Consider the following 20,733-nt stretch of genomic DNA (forward strand, 5'->3'; position numbering starts at 1 on the left):
CGCGGGTTACGTGGACCCTGAGCTCCCTCCCACCCCTGGGAAGCCCGGGCGCTTGGATGGTGGGGGGGTGGGGAGAAGAGGCCCCATTAGTTGAACTTTTTCTCCCAGAAGAGCAGCTGGGAGAGCCGCCTCGGGGGGCACGGGCACCGTCCCGGAGGTCAAAGTCGGGGCTGATCCCCGCTCGCCCTGCCGCGGGTGCGCGGCGGAATGCGCGGCACGCGGGGCCGGGCGCAAGTTGCATTCCGCCGCGGTCCCGCCGCGCCCCCCAGGCGCGACCATTGCGCTCCGCGGGGGCGCCCCCACCGCGCCCGTCCGCCCGCGCCGCTCGGGGGCCGCGCCCCGCTCCGCGCCCCGGCCCCCTGCCCGCGCCGCCGCCGCCGCCCGCGCAGCCGCGGGGGTGGGGGCGGGCGCCTCGTCCGCTCCGCGATTCCCCGCTGCTGTTGGGCTCGCTCGTTCCCTCCTTTTGGGCGGTGGTTGAGGCCGGCGGGAGGTGGGATCGGCCGGGCCGGGGAAGCCGCCGGCGGTCAATGAGCGCCCGTTGATGGCAGGCTGGGCGGCCGCGGCGGGGTAGGGTCGGCGCGGAGCGGAGCTGAGCCGGGCGGGGGGCCGGAGGGGACGCGCGGCAGCCGCAGCCGGTGGGAAGGCACGGAGGCGGGGAGTGCCCTGCAGCCCCGCCGCGCCGCAGCCCGGCGGCCGCCAAAGTTGCTCCCCATCCCGAGGGGCAGCCGGGGATCAGGCGGGGCGATGATCTTCCCCAGCAGCAACAGCAGCGCGGCGGGCGGCAGCCGGACGCCCTATAGGAAGCAGGTAAGGGCGGCGGGGCTTCGTGGCACCCCCCACCCGCTTTTTTTTTTTTTTTTTTTAGTTTTTCTTTTTTGTTTTGTTTTAATCCTTATTATTAATATTTTTTTCTTTGGGGATGGGGCGGTGACTCTCGCTGTTCGCTTCTGCAGAGCCTGGGGTTTGCAAAAAAGATCCCTACCCGCAGCCCACCCGAAGTCCCTAACAAACCGCGCCGTGACCTTGCCGAGCGCCGAGCCCCGAGCGGAGGCCTCCCCCGGCTGACCTTAGCGGCCGGGCCGGGCGGCTGCGGGCCCCGCTGGGCTGGGCAACAAGTGACAAAAGCCCCGCTCCGTGTCGCAACCCGGGCTGCAAAGCGAAACTTGGGGCTGGGTGATTTCTGGCTTCGCGTGAAGTGCCCGAAAGGTTCAGGCGCCGCTGCCGCTCTCATGCAGCCTCGAGAGAGCCGCCAGCGCAGGCAGGCTTTCCCCTTCTCTCCCCCTTGAAGTACACAAGGGAAATCCTGTGACATTTTCTGGGCAGACAGAGCGTCCTGATAAGCTCGGGGTGCTCGCATCTGTCGAGCTGTACTGAGAGAAGCGCTTTGTTGGTTGGTTGCTTGTTTAGCAGCTGGAAATAAAACAATTGAAGCGCAGCCTCGCTGGGCCAGTGGCTCTTCAGCCGCGTTTTTTAACTTTTTTTTTCTTCCTCTAAAACGCTGTTGTTAAAATCTTAATAAGAAACCAATTTTTCATCGAATCTTCGGTATTTTTCAAGTACTTAAAGCTCCGTAGTGACGTCCCCGGGGTGAATGGAGGGGGGATCGCTGCCGACGGGGCTCACCGAGAGCAGCAGCTGCTGCCAGGTGGAGGCACCTCCCGGCGGTGCTGGGTGCAGCAGCTGAGCGCGGGGCCGAGCTCGGAGCGCACCCACGCAGTGCCGGAGGCCCTCGGCCGTGGGTCGTGGCGGCACCGCTACCGTGGGCACGGGCGGTGAGCTCCCAGCTTACTGCTGCGGGCTGGGTGACGGCGAATGTTGGGCTGCTGGGCTCACCTGGAGTTTAAGGACGGCTTTTAAAAATTGGGGTTTCCTTTCTCCCGTCGTTTTGTAGAAATATCTTCTTGATGAGTATCTCATGGATGTTATCTCAGCGGCACCCTGCCGATGCTGCTAACAGCGTGCGGAGTTATCTCTGTATCTTGCGCTTGAAGTGTTCAAGTCCATGCATAATAGAACACGCTCATTGTGTGCGCTGGTTTTGGTTTGTTTTCAATAAATGCCCTGGCTACACCCACGCTGATGATGTAGCCCGGCGCTTCAGCATGCTTCGTACATGAAGGCAGTTCCGCCGATGCCCCCCGGGGCCGCTCGGTGCAGGGCCGGGGCGCGGCCGCAGGGCCGCTGGCTGCCCGCCGTGCTGCGGCGCGCTGATAAGCGCTCCGCTGTGCTCAGTGCCCTCCTTGGATTCAGTGAGCTGAAAGGGCTGCCTGAATCGGAAAAACAAACAGAGCCTTTTTTTCTTTCAACGGGCAGAGAAAGAAATGAATGCGGGGGTATTATGTGGTCTTAAGACCCCGGGTACCAAAGGTTTCTTTTGTTAGCGTGTAGCCATTCTCCGCTCAAACACTTCCTACACAAGGAGCCGGGCCTGTGCCTTTCTCCATTTAAGTCCCTGGAAAACTCCCATTAACTTCATTCATGTAGACCGAGGTCGTTTAAAGATTGACTTTCTGATCTTCCTTTCACTCAGACTTCACCTGCAGGGGCGAGCTGCTGTCAGACAATGCTGAGCAGTGTTATGAGCCTAATTTTTCAGCCTTTCCCGGTAATTAGAAATAGTCCAGATTAAGTCTTTGCGTCTCTGTGTAACCCGTATCCAGACAATTGAATTATGATTGTATTTTAACCTAAGAGACTGGATGCTGTAAGTGCAGGGAAAGTAGCTGAGAGGAGCAGCTATGTGACAGCCCCTCGTATGGGATCTTGGGGGGAAATAGGTAATTTAAAAATGAAACCAAAATGAGCAGTTTGTGTCTCGTTATTTGTATTGTAACATATATCGTATCGGAATGGTGGAAAAGCACTTTGTTTTTTGTGTTTTCCTGTTGTGTTCTAAAGGGTCTATAGCATATTCAGGTAGCTTAATACTATATATTGTGTTGAAAAGAAGAGCTTTTTTTATGGTAAGAGGCATCATAAGACTCTCAGTTTATTTCTAAGACACTTTAATGTGAAATTCTGCCTTCATTTACCATACTGACAAACTTCTGGTTAGCTACAGTAAGTCCAGAGTGTTGCCCATACTCTATTTCCACAAAGAGCTCTGTTTTGTTTAGTAAACGAATCGGTGCTAACACTGCTGTGCTTGTTATCTGCTGTGTCTGCTGCAGTGTAACTCAGGCACACAGGAGCCACTCAGCATCCTCTGTTTTGATTCAGATGCAGTAAGGTGATGCCTGATCTTCTGTGCTTTAGAGTAAGAATACTGAACTATGTATTTCAAGTAGGGCATATTAAAAATGAACAAACTCCTGCCAGGCTGCTGTTATAAGTTAGCTTAGTTAGTTATGGTCAAAATGAGTGGCAGCTCATCTGATGTTTTCCTTGAAGTGCAGATTCACGTATACTTAAAGCCCAAAAACCCCGTGCAGTACCTGCAGTAAAACAGCCTAACACAGTGCTCGTGGCCACGCGTCCACTCTGAAGAAGGTAGGGGTAATCTAATAGCTCTGCATGCAAGGTTACGTGAGTTATGTGAAGAATGCACGTGTGCATCCGCACAGCAAAGGAAGTGCTGCGATGCACGGTATCGTGCTCAGCCTGAGAGCTGTGCCAGGCTCCCTGGCCGTGGCCTGCTCCTACCTGTGGCTTCTCATGGAAATCAGAAGGTGCTGCTCCCAAGTAAATATTTTCACGCACTGTAAAATTAACATAAATGAGAAAATGAAGGCTTTCTCCTGCCATCAGGCTGCCCTGGGCTGCTGGTGGCCACTGACTCCTGCTCGCTGCTGCCTGGTAGTAGTGCTGCTGTTGCCTTGTGATGGGCATCCTGTTTATCTTGCCAATGGAAGTAGATATACATAGTTTGCTGGTTTCAAGCAGATTAACTGGGCGTAGCTGCATGTGAGGAATTTAACACTGATTTGGTGTTTGGCCTGTTTGAGGGAGACTACAAAGCTGTTGGTTAATCATTTTGTTAACGTCAGGCACTGCCACAGGCTGAGTTTTGTTCAAGGCTGAAGATTCAGGTGGGCTTCCAAAGGGGACTGAATGGAGAAAGCTTTGGCTGACCTTAGGGTGAAAATGTGGATGAGGTTTTAACCGTAGGTTTATGGTATGGGACGGCTATGCCTGTAATTCATCATTTCAGTTTCGCACGTGGTGTGTGGTATCTGTTTGAGGGATGTAATCCCATTAAACTTGCCATGGCTATAATTCTGAATACGCAACTCCGAGGAGCAATGAGACTAAGCTTACCAACATGGTACCTGCGAGTGGGTCTTGTCCCCCCATTGCTGAGTTCCTGTATTTCTTCTGGAACTCTAAGGATGTGCTATTTTGCTTCATCAGCTTGCACTGGCTGCTTGTGTTTCCCTTTAAATGATATGCAGGGCATACTTTGGTTTAGGCAGACTCAACTTCACGTTAAGTATCAGTTATTTAAAATGTTTAAGCGCATTTCTAAGATTATTTTTAAAGTACTGCTTTATTCTCCAGGGAGCAAAACTGCTCAGTCAGTGGGTTTCTATACTTATAATGCAAACGTGAATGAAAGAAATAAAAGGAAGCTCCTTATCTTGTCAAGCATGATGGTACAGATGGTGAAAAGTGATACAATTGTCTTATCTGTATTTGGCAACTTAAAGTTTTTGTTTAGGATTTCTAACGGGGTAAATAGTACATTTTTATCTGCTTGGAAGTTTAAAGTTCGTATCTTTGTCATTAAACTTCACTTGGAAGGTAAAATGGAAGGCTGAGCTTTGAACATCTGCTGTTTTCTTTTGGGTTCCTTTTATTATTTTTTTCCTGAAACTTCCAACTGTTAAAAAAAAGAAAAAGTGCTTGAGTTAACACATTTCAGAAGAGTTAGATCCTTTAAACTGGGATTACTGGCGGGGCGGAGAGGGGAAGGAAGGGAGGGGAAAATCCTTTCCCAAGAGCTGGAGATGGCTCTTAAAACATCAGCACAGCGCTGCAATCAAGTTAGTAATAACTATAGTTCGATGTGTGTTTTTTATCAGGTAACTAACAAGAAAAGGTAGCTGTTTGAGTCAGTGTTTTTTCCATCTCTGAAGCTTTCGTTAAAACTGATGTTTGTTTGTGCAGTGAGATGGAGTATAACAAAAGAAGTTAGTAAAGAATAGGGACTTATTAACTTCTTCCCTCCCAGCTTCTTATAGGTGTTTTTCTTTATGCTAGATTATTTCTAAAAGATCTCACTTAGGAGGCAGTGTGAAGGCATATAAAACTGTTGACCTAATGAAAAGGTACATGGAGGTGTTTTGATCTTGGCTGGAGCACGTTGGTCTAGAAGATTTCTAGAAAGCCAGCAGTACCACATTTAAGTGCCTCCACGGGCCTCGTTTAAGTAATTGTTACTTATTTTGCATATGTTTCAGAATTGCAGTGCATTGTGGTAATTATAGCAGCCCCGCTGAAGCCACTGTATTTGCAGCTTCCTGATGCAACAGGAAAGGGAAGGGATGAGTTACAAACCCGGGAGAGCCACGGGGGAGAACCACATGCTAGATAAGCACAAGCCTTCTAACCCAGCAGCTTAGCAAAACAGATACACCACAAAAGTAAATAAATAAATAAATAAATCATGTGCTACAGGGGCTGGTTGCTGTGATTAGTAGGGGTTTGGCTCTGCCTTCCTCAAGAGACTGTAGTTACTCTAGAGGAGCTACAGCTGTGCACTGACACACAATGGATTTAAACTGCAGTTGAAGAAACTGCATGTTGGGGGAGCGATCGCTTTACACAAGTACAAAGATGCTTAAGGTTTGTGCCGGTTTAAATTAAATTCAGTGATGTTTATTAGTGTTTGTGTAAATTGATTTTAACAGTATAGCATTATACCCATGTACTGAGATGTATGGGTTTAAAAATACCTAGCAAATGTTTTCAGATGTGATAAGCTCTTTTAAATAGTAGTTCTGATGTTCTAGAAGTTTCTATTTTTCCTGAATTTGGTGTGGTATGATACAGTAGCTCTCTTGTCTGTTGCAAAATCAATGCTAGTAATTACAAATATTTAATATTAACAAAAATACCTTTTCATTCATGTGTCCTTGGAAAAGCAGTGCTGTTCAGCTAACCATACTAGTTTAGCAAATCACTCATCTGTGCCTTATTTGTGTGAAGTGATCTGCTTTAGGAAGATGTGTCAAGTAAAGTGGGTGTTTAGATTTTACTTGCTTGTTTGGTAGGACTGCAGAACTTTATGAAGTCTGCAGTGGGAACAAACAATGCCTGTGCTGCCCAATTTGGGCCTGATTTCCCTTGGTTGCTTGGTTAAAGAGCAGCAGAAAGAGCATTGCAAGGTGAACATCAAGCTTGGTCTCATTGGATGTCTTCCTGTTAGTGGGATGAAACATTTCATGTCAGCAATTAAATATGCATAACTTAGTTTTATCACTGATTCTTTTCCTTGTCAGTGTCTCTTACTGGCAGTGACCCTTTCACATGCTATTCTGAGTAGTTTATCTGTTTCTCCATTTAGATAAGAAGGGGATTTCTTTCTTTCATTACCTTCTATTATTTTGTTTTTATTTATATCTGAGTTCCTCTACCATGTGGTTCATTGTTTCAGGAAAGTGGAAACGTGACTCCATAGGTTAACTACAGCTCATATTTTTTGTCATCTGGGTACTGCAGCATAACGGTGTAAGACTTCAGGCCTCTCAGGTATCTGAGATCTGCCTGGCGCTTTCATTTTTAGTGTCCCTGTGGATTGCAACCCAGAGTCTGGATAGGAGCTTGGGTTGCAATTGCAGGGAGCATATCTCTAAAACTCTGAAGTGATGTTCCTATGCTTGTCTTCTCCTTGGTGATTCAGAGTACTGGTGTAAGTCTTGTCTAACCCACAGGAAACATATCAGTTAATGCTTGCCAGCGCTGTAGCCTGAAATTACTCAAAACACAGAGGTGGATGAGGATAAAATCAAATCTAAATCCCTGTTTACAAACCTTCAAACAAAAATGGAAGATTTTTAAACTTGATGAAGAGAAAGAAAACAAAACACTGTAGTGTAGAGCAGGAAGGTTTCTTTTACCTTGTGTGTGGTACTGTGGCAGATGACTGCCAGTCTTCTCAATGACAATCTGGTTATTGTGCGACACCGGTCCCTCAGGTTGTGCTTAGAGAAGTCTCTGATTTAAGACTCTGTATGTCTTTTTATACTTGAAACTCATTTTGAGGTTAAAGGATAAAGGATTATTTTGGTCTTTTGACTCAGTGAAGGGTTATTCAGGCATCTTTTGCCAGACCTGGGTGGTTTTATTTCTGCTTGGGAAGTGCTGGTGTCCTGGGGCACAGCCAGGTGCAGGGCTGCCCCCTGGCTTTGAGCACTCTTCCCTCCAGCACTAAGGGCACAGCTGCCATGTAGCAAAGGAGGTTGAGCTTTCATGCTGTGGTGGATGAATTTCACGTCTTGGAGTGGTGTTTTTCTTTCTCCTACTTCTGTGCATAATTTGCTAATAGTGCTTTATGCAATTGTGTAAGAGGAATTTTCTTTTGGCTCCTGTTGGAGGCCAGGAAGACCTTGTGTGAATCCGGGGGGGCAGTCCCTCCACCAAATAAATGCAGGCTTTGGCAGAGCTGGGCAAGCAGTTACATACATTTCTGTCCATGTAGAAACAACCGCCAGCAGGCTGAGGTCCTTTGAAGTATTTAGTGGTCTGTGTTCCACATGAGTTCAAGAAGAGGTCTGAAAAATGTAGGTCTGAGTTTTAAGACACTTGCTTGTGTCATCGCATATTTACTTACCCAGTGGTGCCACTGACTGCGGTGAGGCTGCAGATGTGAATAAGTGCTCATTGAGACAGAGAATCAGAAGACCTTTGAGTTTTTCTCATGAGAAACCTGAGATGAATGGTTGGTGTATCTGGGGTGGGCGTTGGACTGACAGTCAGCAGAATCAATTGATATTTAAACTGCTCTAATATTATTCCATCCAATCTACTTGGCTTACATGAGCCCCATTACTGTAGTACTTAGGCGTATTTAAAAATACTTCTGTGTAATTTGGGAAAAACATTTGAGTTAAGTATTTAATAGAACTGCTTAGCTTCTAACCTTTGAAACAGTGACAGTTTTCAGCCTTTTTTTCAGCATTCTAGAATATGTGGCTCTGGGTACTTCTTACGAGAAATGCTTACCTAAACCAGATTATTTCAAAAACATTTCTGCAATGTTTAGCTTAAACAAAAAGATAAATGATAAGTAATCCTTTAGTGACTTAGGGCAGCAGTGCTTCCAGTGCATGTGCATTTCAGAACTGGGGAATTTTTAAAAGGAAAACAGTAGCAGTATTCTATGGTACTGAGAAGCTATGGAGTATGCTTAGAAGCTGTAGTAATTTTTATGGGGAAAAATATCAGGATGTAATTAATTATGTAGAATTTCTGTTCATTAAAAATTCTGATGAACTTCAGTGCACACTGTGACACTAACAGAAAAATGCAGTGATTTTGTGATGCCCTGTGAGCCTCTTCCATTCCTAGTAATGATACTCCACAGTCCCATGAAGCGTAATGCAAGATGGAAATGGTTGAGGAAGTCATGAATTATTTCAGCATTATGTTGATATTTTAATTGCTATAATGAAAAAATCAGGTTAAATCTTGGACCAGACTTTGTCACTTTGCCAACAAATGTACTGTTCTTAGGTCTGTCAAGTGCAGAGGGTTGTAGTCTCAGGGAAGTCTCTAAGAGTTGTAAACTGGCTTAGTCATTAGAGAAGGCATTTTGTCTTTTTGTGTTATCATTCTTTACATCATATGATCAGCTGATGGGAATTCCCTGCTCTGAAGCTCTTGATCTCTTTGTTCTTTCAGGTCTATAGAATCATACAGTAGCTTAGGTTGGAAGGGTCTAGCCCCTATATGTTGAATGTTCCAACTTTGTTTTTTTTTTTTTTTTGTATTATTAACATTTGGCTTTATATTCCAGTATACAAAATGATGGAATTAGCCTGTGATTTTCGTTCTTCAATCAAAACATGCTTTTTTTTATGTGTGACTGTTCCTTTCTGAACCAATTCCAAAATTACAAAATCCTCAGTGCTAGTTTTCCTTCTCCACCTTCTTCCTTTCCTAAAGTTTGGTGTTGAGTCATTGTCTTGCTGATGCTAAAAGTGCAAGGTTAGCCACATCTAAAAAATTTATCCAGGGACAGTACAGATGTTAAGGCACTAACATAAAATTCAAATTTCATTTTCTTGTCCAAACTGTTTTGGTTAATCTTAGGTAAGCCATGTCAGTTTGACTCTTCAAAAGGTGTTTGGTAACAGTGGTTTTCCTACTTTCCATAGATTTTGTTCAGAAATGTAGTAAGATGCTAAAGTGGGTCAGTTGTTACTGTAATTGGGGCTAAATAGCTTAATGTAAAACAAAAATATATATATATATCCATACGTATAAAGCCACTCACATGATCATGCATATATGTAGATGTACTTCTATTAATAGAATGATCATAGAGTTATAGTATGACTTAGATTGGAAGGGACATTAAAGATCATCCAGTCCCAACCCGTGCTGTGGGCTGATTGCCACCCGCCAGCTCAGGCTGCCCAGAGCCCATCCAACCTGGCATTGGGCACTTCCAGGAATGGGGTATCTGCAGCTTCTCTGGGCTGCCTGTGCCAGGGCCTCACCGCCGTCTAAGTAATTTCTTCCTAACATCTGACCTAAATCCCCTCTCTTTTAGTTTAAATCAATTCCTTCTTGTCCTGTTGCCATCGGACAGTGTAAAAAGTCAGTCCCTCTCCTGCTTGTAAACTCCCTTCAAGTACTGGAAGGCCACAGTGAGTTCTCATAGGCGCTTTATTCAGGCTCCCAGCATTTCTCCAGCTCCCTCAGCCTTTCTTTGTAGGAGGTGCCCCAGCCCTCTAATCATCTTTGTGGACCTTCTCTGGACCTTCCTGAACTGATCCATGTCTCTTATCCTGGGGGCCCCAAGCCTGTCTGCAGTACCACAGATGGGACTTGTGAGAGCAGAGCAGAGAGGGACAGTCACCTCCGTCACCCTGCTGCTGCCGCTCTGCTGGTGCAGCCCAGGCTGCTGTTGGCCTTCAAGGCTGCAAGCACACACTGCTGGCTCATGTCCAGCTTTTCATCCAGCAAGACCCCCAAGTCCTTTCCCACAGGGCTGCTGTCAGGGAGGTCTTCTCCCAGTCTGTTCACACATCTGGGGTTGCCCTGACCCCAGTCCAACACCCTGCACTTGGCTTATTGAACCTCATTTGGTTTTAATTCAGTCTTCCAAAGCTCAAGATAAAGCAGATTACTCAGAACTGTAAAACTTGCTCAAATTCTGTTCATCGTTTACTGTGTGAGTAGTTTCTTCGTAGGCTGTGTGAACGTTCACATGAAGACTCTTACAGATATTTCCAGATTAATAACAATGACGGAGTTCATTTTGGCAAGGATTTAGACTGGTAGAACTGCCCAGAACTCTAGTTTTAAAAAGAAGTTATTGTTTTTCTCTTAGTAATAGACTTTTGTTCTAAGTAGAAGTTTAGTGTGCAGTAGGGCAGAGTCCAGACATTAAAATATTGCTCAGAACAGGAATAACTCCTTCAAGTTTCATGGTCTAGATTTTGCAGATTTTTTAATTGTAGTGGTTCTGTGGCCTTATCTCTCCTGTTAAATAAACCCCATGTTTTTCCTTCCTCAGGGAGTTTTCCCATTCTAATTCAATTGTCCCATTTTAATTCTGAATTTCAATTAAATCACATATTCTCAAATATTTCGTTTTTTTCTTGTAGCAAATGCAAGGCACACTCCAACTTCAGTTTCCTGGGACTGATGTGGCAAACTAGTAATGGCTTACAAGATTATTAGCATTAAGTGTCCAACAGTTGCAAAGATTGATAAGCCATGTAGGTAGGAGCTGAATATTTTGATTAAAAGTACAATTTATTGAAATTGCCCACAGTGTAGAACAAACCTGAAAGTAGTTGCTCAGAGTGATATTTGTGCAAGAAGTAGAGGCAAGTGATTAATTTATCTTAAAATGTTTGCCGTTAGCCTGGAGATACCCTGTTGTTACGGTGTTTAAAAGTTGATTATTAATTTGGAGTATACTTTTCAAAGCATTTTCCTTTATCTGCAATTTTTTGATGTGTTCAGAAACAAGATTCCTCAGCTGAATTCTTGTGCTGAGGACTAGAACACAATGACAGTGTGGATGGGTCAGGCTCTGTGCCCAAATGGCATACTTTATTTCTGACTTGTAAGTGTTCATCATCTGTTTCTACAGCACCAGACGCTGTTAAAGTGAAACAGCCCCTTCCAGAAACTGAGGCTGCTGCACACAGGTGCTGCAGTTGTTTGTGCCAGCTGGGCTCATACACAACGCACGTGCATCTAAATGTGCTGGTGAGTGCTGGAGGCACTGCCTGCTTCACTTGTGCAGTTGGAGCTGTAATCGTTTGTATGTTAGAGCTATACTATTATCTGTGCTGCCAGGACCACTTGATCTTGGCTGTGGAATTCCTCATGTATTTAGTGTTGGATTAGCAGTACATCTGGAAGTCTTCCTAGGTGTTAGCTAATTCTCCTAATTTTCATTTCAGAATTAACAACGATCTGCAGTGTCTGAGTGATTCATTATGCAGGCAGACATTCACCCAAGAGCTATCTGGAGTTTGCTTCCTTTAACTTAACACACAGCAAGGAACACTGTCCTGCATTTGTTCAGCATGCAGTTGCTAAACACTTGTAATTTAACTTGCACACTAAATTTTGTGATGGAACTGTTAATTGTCATGAACTCTGAAGTCATCAACATTTTAATTATAAGGTTTTTATAATGCTTGAGTTTCAGATGTCTGAATGATATTTCTTAACCACTTAAAACCACTTTTCCCCCAGAATTGAAAGCTGGCCATGTGAGTTAATGGAGTTTATGAAGTGTGTGTTTAGATCTGTATACATATATAAATATATTTATATGTATATTGCTTAGTTTAAAAGAAGAAAGAAATGTCAAGTTAGAAAGGAGAACACAAGAGAAATTTGCTGAGTACCATGGAAGAAAGTTAAAGCAGACCTTCTGTTTGCATTATTCCAATAAGAATTCCAAATTGCAAGAAGAACAGGAAATAATAAGTAAATGTGCAGACGGACAAAGGTTTTTTTTTTTTTTTAACAGTATGCATGAAGATTTTGGAGGAGATTGTCATTGAAGGAAAACGTTTGCAGCAGTTTTCAAGTATTGGATACAAAAACATCTTCCTGTAAGGGATGAGAATGACTAACTCAGATTTGTTTCAGATAAGCTTGTAAGTTAAATCTGACCCTAAAGCCAGAGGAGTGTTGCCGCGTGGTTCACAGGATTTCACCCAAGGTTTAGCAGGTGGGCTTGTGCATGCTGCTTGTTGCCGTGCTTGTAAGGTTTAGTTACAGATGTAGGTACCAAATGTATTTGCTGCGGTTTGTGTGTAAAACTGAAGTTAGTTTCGTTTCTGATTGTTTGACTGCCGATGCTGTATTGTCACTTCCATGACTCAATACTGATGGTGAAAGGAGTCCGAACTTCCTTCTTTTTTTTTTTTTTTTTTCCTGCAAGGGCAGGGCTACTGCTTTCGCCTACTTACAGGGCTGTTCCTTACAGTGTTATCACAGTTGGTGGTCCCTCCCTCAGCTGCCTCTTGCAGGTCCCTCCCTCAGCTGCCTCCGTGCCTGCCCATGGCTGTGACAGCCCCTTCTGTACTCCTTTACGAGGCCTTTTTCCTAGTTTCCGGTTGTAAATCCTACATCTCCCCAGAAGTTCAGCTTCTACTTCACAACTCTCGGAAGTTAACATTTTCTTTTGCTTAAAACACCCAATCAACAGCATTTGAAAGATTTCAGCCTTCTGTGCCTGCAGCCATGGATAGGCTGTAAGAGGTCAATGAGGACAAGTGACTCCTCTGGTGCAAATGGAAATCAGCTGGGGAGCTCCACCAGAGCTTCCTTACCTATGGAAATCTCACCCCAATTTTTTTTTTTTAATGAGTCTTCAATTCTAATCCTGCCTTCCTTTGCAGCTTCAGGACCATCACTCACCCTGCTGAAGGAATCCGTTTCCTTATTTGCAAAGAGAAGGAGCCTGCTAGTTATAAAATCAGGATGGGTGCTGGATTCTGCTAGGGTGATCTTAGCCAGCTCCTGGCTTTGTTTCATAAAGTCCCCAGATTTGTTGTGTTTACAGTGTAGTGGTGTATTGCTTCCATGTACTAAAGGACTCCTCCTCATCTCTAAACCCTTGATCACTTGAACTTGAGGAAGCATTTAACATTTTATTAATAACTTTGCATGAAGAAGATTAGGTGCATTAATTGGTTAGATTCCCTAATACTTTTTAACAAAATGTGTCATGCTTTTCTTTTTTCTGTCTGGAAGTTCAAAAGAGTTCACCCCCTGATTGCTTTTGATCAGTGTTAAGCAACTTTGTGCTTTAAAAAGACTTCTCAAGTCAGCTTCTCTGGGCTGTAGGGCTGTGCAGGCAGCCTGAGGTAGCTTTCAACAACAGATCTAGCTAACTACTCAGAACTGTCTTTAGTCTGAAAGCTTGTGGTTTTAATAGGAACTGACGTAAGTTACCTTTCTCTATGACATAAGTTGACCCCAAGAGTTAGATGTGAAGTTTCATAGACATTTGACCCCTGCAAGTCATTAATGGCACCAGCCACAAATAAGGGTGCAGCTGTGTGATGCTCAGTGGTTCTCTCATTAGCTATCCCAGGCAGAATTATTTGTACCCCCAGCCTCATTCTGCCTCTGCATTCCTCTGACCCAAAGTGGCCTGGCTCAGAGCCACATTACAGCACTTGTTGCAGGATCAGAGATTTGTTAATAAAAACGTGCTGTTAGGGAAGGACTGCACCTGGCCCAGGACACTTGGTGCTCTGGGTTACCTTCATTGTGGGCCCAGATCTTTAAAGTTGTGGAAAGTAGCACATGAAAGGAATGTAAATATTCTTGAAGTAATACTGCTAATGTAAAAATACACACTTTTTTTTTCTTTGAATGATCATATAAAGAACAGTCAGTTCATAGTTATCTATGAGTAGTTCGCCTTGACTGCAGAATTGGTGTGCAGTGTGTTCAGAGCTTCCAAACTTCCTTTCAAATAAAAACTGCTAGAACATAGCAGAGAGAGCTCCTCATAGCTCTGTCAGAGGCAGACATGGTCTTTTCTGGGGCCAACTGCTCTCCAGAGCTGTACAGCTACGGTACCACTAGCCCCTGCAGGAACAGGGCTGGATGTATGGCTTCTGCAGAAGTAGGAAGTGTGGTGCGATGCTGCCTTAGTGATCATCGTTCACATGGTTTCTATTGGATTCAGGATCCAGGTGGATGGGGTGCACAGGTCTGAAGGAACACCCGTATCGTTGCTGTGTGTGTGGGCAGTATGGCATTAGCAAGTTAGACAAACACACTTAAAGTGTCTTGTTGCTTTTCAAGCTAAATGTTTTTCAACCAGTGTTTACTGAGTAGCTGAGACAGTCTGAAGTTGTCTACAATGTCTCCAAAGTTGTTCACATTTTGATAGCAGCAGCAGCTGGAGGATAAAGGTTGGTGGGTATCTGTCTGAACCACTCATTGACCAGAGGAGTTGTCTTTTGTTTCTGTCTTTCCCAGTGGTTAAATGTAGTCATGCTAAATTTATTTTAGATTTGTTCTGTGGTGCCTGTGCATAGGTAAATGGCCACATGCTATGTGGGGAAAGTTGTGTGGGTTGCTCTGTTCCTGAAAGGCAGAGGGCAGTCCTGTGTATGAATGTGTCTGTTGTGCCAGATGCCTGTAGAAATGGGTCACTGTTATAAAGCTGTAAGAAAAGTCATCCCTGAGAAGTAACAAAAGGTGACAGCCACTAGCCCCCAGTTGTTAGAAGCGGTTCTCCTTGATGTGCAGTTCTTCCTCAGCTCTTGCATCACTGCAGCTCCAGTTGCATAACAAAAAGCTGTGGGTGAGCACCACTTCCATGGCCCTCTTATGCTGAACTGGCACAGCCAGGCACTTGTGCTGCCTTTTGCTTGGGGTCCGCAGAGTCTGCCTTGCAATGGGAAGCAATACAAGGGGACCAAATGTTGTGAAAGCAATAATGTTTGACTCCAGTTCTTTTCTAATGAGATGTGAGCTTCCAAGTTTTAAGAAGTTACATACAGTCTCAGGAGTCATTCAGAAGACTTCAGGAATTTCATTTGCAGCCATGTACGTGCTACACACAGTCTCATTAAAAACCCCCAAAAACTGGCAGGTTTGTTGCAATGTGCAAACCAAGCAGAACTTGCTCCATGGTACTCTGTAGAGAGGCCTTGCATTGGAACGTTTGCCAACAATCTGTCTTGTGCTCTCTGGTTTATCCATTTTATACAGTATAGGAATTTGTAAAACTCTTGAGTAGATTTGTGCAAATGAAGGCAGAACCACTGGTAAAAGCAAAACAAGGTTGTTGTGTGTAAATGCAGAAAACTAACAACAGCAGCAACAAAAAACAAACAAACAAACAAAAAAAACGCTGGAACAATGGAGTACTTCTAAATCCTTACAAAAGTATTGGGAAAACTGGCAGTCCACTTTGAAACAGAAAAACATTACCAAGGACCATGTAAATACTTGCAGTGGAGCAGACAGGGAGAGAAGTGGTGCTCAGTTTCTTATTGCTGGTGTCCAGCACTTTTGGAAGTCTCTCATTCCTGCAGTGTGAGATGCTGCCCTTCTGACTTACTTGGATGTTATCGCAGGCACCTCATGAGCTGCTTAGCAACAGGGTGGTGGCACCTCTGGGTGCCAGGCTGATGGAAACCCTCATGTTGCACTTGTGTAGTGTTTCTCTGCCACCTTGTTCTTTGCCAATGCCTCTGCAGTAGTTAAGTCTGGAGATGCGATGCATTAGGCATTTCAAGAAAGAAAAACATTTGCAAACTGAGCAGGAAGTATAAAATGTCTAAACTGGTCCATAGTGTAAAGCATTATTTATGTAGTTGAAAAGGACGTTCCTGGGGTTGTCTGGATTCAGTCTTGGTGATGAGGTGTTACCAAACTGGCTTCTTTTCTGGAGGGCTTTTTGTGATGTGTCCCCTTTCCTGCAGATGCTGCTGGCTGTGGTGAAATGGGCGCTGGCTGCCAGAGGCAGATTAAGATTTAGGAATGTAGCAGAAAAGGCTGGAGCCAGCTGCCTGTACACTCCCATCCACTTCTTCAAAGAACGCAGCAGGAGAGGCAGGAATAGGCTGGGAGGTTACCACACAGTGCTACATATTAAATACTGGCACAGCAAAATGATGGCTTTGCCAAAAAGAAGATATGTTTTGTTTTTTGAAATAGCATTGAGGGGTGCAGACTAACAATGCTGCTGCAGTGCTGGTATGGTACCCTGCCCATATGGGACCCATGCTCGCAGACAAAGGGATGTGAATGCGAATTGTCTCTCTCGTACGTGGTCAGGCACAAGTTCTTTAATTTATTTCTTAACTTCAGTAAACAGAAAATGACATAGCGGATCCCATGTCAGCCAAAAGAGCCATCTGTGGTCTAACCCTGTGACAAACAGTGTAGCAGTAATTCAAGTGCCACCAACAGTGTGGAGTTTGCCAAAAAAGCAGATGCTTCTTTTGACATACATCTTCAGTGCTGTGCTGTTTCTGTCCTGTAATTGCTGTCTATGGAGGGAGGGTAGGTAGGCTTTCCAGATGAGCAGAATGCTGAAATTGCATTTTTTGGTGGAAAAGAGGAATTTGAATTATCTTCTTCTTTGGGGAAAAAAAAAAGTAAAAAACACTGAAATAAAAGACTGTAAAGTTCACCTATGTGCCTCATGAGGTCTGTGATGCTTTATAAGTAGGAGGCAATATTTATGAGAGCTTAACAGAAATATTTATTACACGTGATGTGGAAGAACAGTAAAAAAAATAATAATTCAGGAGCTGTATTTTTTTCCCTGAATTTTTAATATTTAAATGAGTACCTTTTTATTCAGTATTCTCTTCAAGAAGGAGAGGTTGGTCAGACATGCTTGTTATTGTGCTGCCTGTAATATAGGTATTCAAGAAGTTCTCCGGATAAGCCCAAGTTATCTCCAAGTCTGTAGCGTGCTCCTTTTCTAATGTGCTACTTGGAATGCAGTCAGCAACTTTGTGAGATAGAGTTAGCTGGCCAGCCACTGAGATGAGATGATGGATGGCATCCCAAATTGCTGGGAAATGGGAGTGGCTTTGTGAACGTTGCATATTTACTGCTTCCGTTTATGAAACTATGAACTTAATTACCTATGCCCATAAAATATGCATCTTAACATCATAAACGTATATAGTTGACAGCAGTAACGTTTGGATTGTATTGAATATTGTCCATGGCTGCATTTGTTGGCAGAAGGGGCAAAAGTTCTGACTACGTGATGGCACAAAAGGTGAGCAAAGTCACAGCTGAGCTGGAGATCTGTGTTTGTGTAGGAGTCTGAGCTGTGCTATAAAGGAGGTATGGTGAAAGGATAATGCATATTATTTATCCTCAGTTCTCAGTGCAGTCGTTTCTAGATAATTATTTGCCTTAATCTTTCTTTTGGATTTTTCATTACAGGAGATATTGCACAGTTTTTAATTTTTATTTCTGGAAAAAAGAAAAGATACATCCTACTATCGTAACAGTATTTTCTATTGTGAGGAATTGCTATGCTTTCTGATCTTCAGTACTGTATAGGGCAGATTTGCTCACTAAGTGGCTAGAAACAAAAAGGTGAGGATGTACCGTGTATTTAAGGGCTGTGGTCAAGAGGAAGTGATGGGGATCAGCAGTGCCTCTCAGTACCTTTTGGACTGCTGCTTCCACTCCCTGGGCAGTGAGTTGAGCAGCTGATGAGCACATTGCTTGTGTCACTCCCCTTCCGGTGCCACCCTTTCTGCTGCAAAGTGCATTAGAAAGGATCTGCTGATCTAGGCAGTATCTCCTTTTTTTTTTTTTTTGCTGATGAAAAATATAATATGGGACAATGTCTCAGTCAAGATCTAAATATATTTAGTGCTTCTACCTTGCCCACTAAGCTGGTTATCCTGGCAGTGAAGAAAATTAGATTGTTTTGATGATGTGATCTGTTTTTGACAGATCTTTTCTGTCTGCTTTTTTTCTCATTCTATTATCATCCAGATTCTTGTAAACTGATTGTTTAATAATCTGTTCCAGAATATTTCCGGGAATTGAAGCTCGGTTGACTGCTGTGAAGTTCCCTTGGTCCTCCTCTTCCCCTTTAAAATAATAAATAAATAAATGAAAGCTGCAAAATGTTAGATGGCTGACAGAGAAGTGAAACTATTTATGGAGTTCTATACGTGCCAGCTGCAGTTTGGCTCATTTTTTTTTTTTTTTTCATATCCTGGGATTTTGACTGCTTTCATAAAGCAGAACAATTGCCTTTAAAACTCGTTCTTTTTGCTTGGCATTAATCTGCTTTGGGCCAAATAGTGGCAGTGAGTAGAAGTTTCCTGTTCTATGAATGTTTAAGAAAAGTCATGTACATAGTGAGAAGGGGCTGCTGTAAACATGTAGTGTAGGGATGTCTAAACCTCTTATGCTGTCAGCTCTTAAAATAATCATTTTTCAGAGGAACTTGCGAATGCCTTATTCCTGCACTTCTTCCATTAAGCCATTTAGGTGTTGCCCTCAATGCTCTGAGCACCCCTCCATGTGGTTACCTCTGGCATTTCATTGTGTATGTTGTAGGATTTATACCCTGCTTGTAAGGTGCACCAATAGGTGTGTAATGCAAGGGAGGAATTATTTTTGTTATTTGTATTTGGACCTTCGGAGCCTTGTATGAATCCATTGGCATGTGAGTTTAAGCCTCTGGGTAAAGTTACGTGTTTTCTTCTAATTGCAGCATGAATCCTCAGGCTGGAACAGAAATTTAAGTGTAGTCTAGGGATTCAGTGCTGTTTTCTGACTGGATCCTGGACAAAAGCATTGGCTGCTTGTACCAAAGGAAGCAGGTCTCTGTATTTACTGGAGTCAAGAAGGAAGTTGGCAGGGAATTCTTTTATGTCTATTGCTCAATGAAGGGCTAACCATAAAAACATGAATGTGTTTTTCTGCCCAATAGATCTCAGTACCAGCCTCTCTTTCTTCAGGTACTTCAGCATCTTGACTTTCTCTTGTTCTTCTGAGGTTCACTGTTGACTTGCTCTACCCTGTTCAGGTTGCAGAAACTAAAACTCAAATATTTTGCTTTAAATATGTCTATTGTGTTGTCAAAGCTACGACATGGTACCATCATATTGTTCCAGGGAGTCCAAGTCTAAAGCAGAGGGACAAGGATGCTGTGATTCATGATGAGCAAGCAGAAGGGAGAAGCACTAATAGCTTCTGCAGAGGAACAGGGAAGGGCTTAGACAGTTCAGCACTGCCTTCTTGCTCCTTTGTGATAGCTTTTGTGAAGCAGCCTGGCTGGTTTCCTGGATTCATTGCCTTTTATTCTTCTCTGGATGAAGGGAGTCAGTCAGTGGAGCACTTAAAAATCCTGGATGGGATGAGTTTGATAGAGGAGCTGACCTCCTGGGACCTTTGAAGCTTTGCCATTATTGCTGAGAAGAGCTACCTGAGCCAGGAGGAAGCTCTTCCTGTCTCCTCTGCTCTGTTGCTGCAGCCTCTCCTGCCTTCTCCAAGTTAGAGCTCCTTCTTTATTAAACATAATAGTAATTAAAAATAAATAATTATTGTAGAACCTACTGGGTGGAATTAACGTGGGTTTTGTCACATACCTCAGTGTTGCCATGATTATGCTCCCACTTTTTGAAGTGCCTTCATAAAAAAAGAAATATGTGCCTTTGGAGCTTTGTTTCCTTACTGGCAGGAGATGGCTGTTCTATCAAACTTTAGTGAGTGTAATTTAAATAGTATTAGTTCTAGCTCTCTAAAATGATGAGAACACAGGGTTTTGTGACAAGCTGGAGTGACACCTTCCATTGCTGGTAATCACTGTTTTCTGGTGAGAAATTTAGTCCTACTCTGTTACTGTGACTGGTGGTTTGTCCTCAAACTGTCCTGTGCAAAAGGAAGCAAAATAGCTGTCAATGGGGAGAGGGCTTGGGTTAGCAGCAGAACAGCCTAGGGCTGAAATTGTTAGGAGCCTCTGAGCTGTGACTAAGGGTTTGTGCTGAACTGTCTTATTTTGTTGTTAATAGAACCACTCTCCATAAACATTTTTTTTTTTTTTTTACATAGAGGTGAAGAAAAGCACCTATTCGCTCCCACACTTCTGTGTTTCAAGGAAAAGCTTCCCAAATTAGTCAGGAGAAAAGTCCATTGACTACTTCCCTGGGTTTTGACAGAAAATTTTCTGGTTCTTACTGGCAAGATAGCTCAGGCTAGTTAAAATATAATGGACCGAAGGAGAAAGAAAATATTAATTAAAAAGAAAAGTAGAAATGAAAATGATTCTTCAGATTGAGTTTACTTCTGGAGATATGCTATCTGTCTTTGTCATGTTTCGTTGTATTTTCTTTCAGTGTGGAAAATACTGTCTGTACTTAGAGAAACAATTTCTGCAGGACTTGGCTTTAGCCTGATTTTTAAGTACTTGATCCTCAGCCTTTTTCTTGCAGTCTGTCTTTATCACAGTGCTAGCTGTAATATTTTGGGCACAGTCCTTTCGTGCCAAAACATGGAAGATTTAGAGAGGGTTATTTATTTATTTATGATAAAGCCAGGGCTGGGTCTCCAGGTGTTTCTGGGCTGTCTGTGAAG

At 43.8% G+C, this 20,733-nt stretch overlaps 1 protein-coding gene across 6 annotated transcripts in view; it reads left to right on the plus strand.

Moving 5' to 3' along the window:
* Window positions 1-20,733, plus strand: part of RBMS1 (RNA binding motif single stranded interacting protein 1) — a 137,443-nt gene that overhangs the window by 48,519 nt on the left and 68,191 nt on the right. The window contains exon 1 of one of the 6 annotated variants that reach the window (XM_065750811.1): window positions 480-807. The exons of 4 other annotated variants lie outside the window; for them this stretch is intronic. In XM_065750811.1, coding sequence (XP_065606883.1) covers window positions 745-807 — 63 coding nt within the window. In that variant the 5' untranslated portion in view covers window positions 480-744. Of the gene's footprint in view, window positions 1-479; window positions 808-3,467; window positions 3,490-20,733 lie in introns of those variants that run through there. One more of the 6 variants, XM_065750812.1, reaches the window with a different exon arrangement.

The sequence above is a fragment of the Cyrtonyx montezumae genome, unplaced genomic scaffold (assembly GCF_038088225.1).
Source record: "Cyrtonyx montezumae isolate F1298 unplaced genomic scaffold, pur_monq_1.0 scaffold_7, whole genome shotgun sequence".
Classification (NCBI taxonomy): domain Eukaryota; kingdom Metazoa; phylum Chordata; class Aves; order Galliformes; family Odontophoridae; genus Cyrtonyx; species Cyrtonyx montezumae.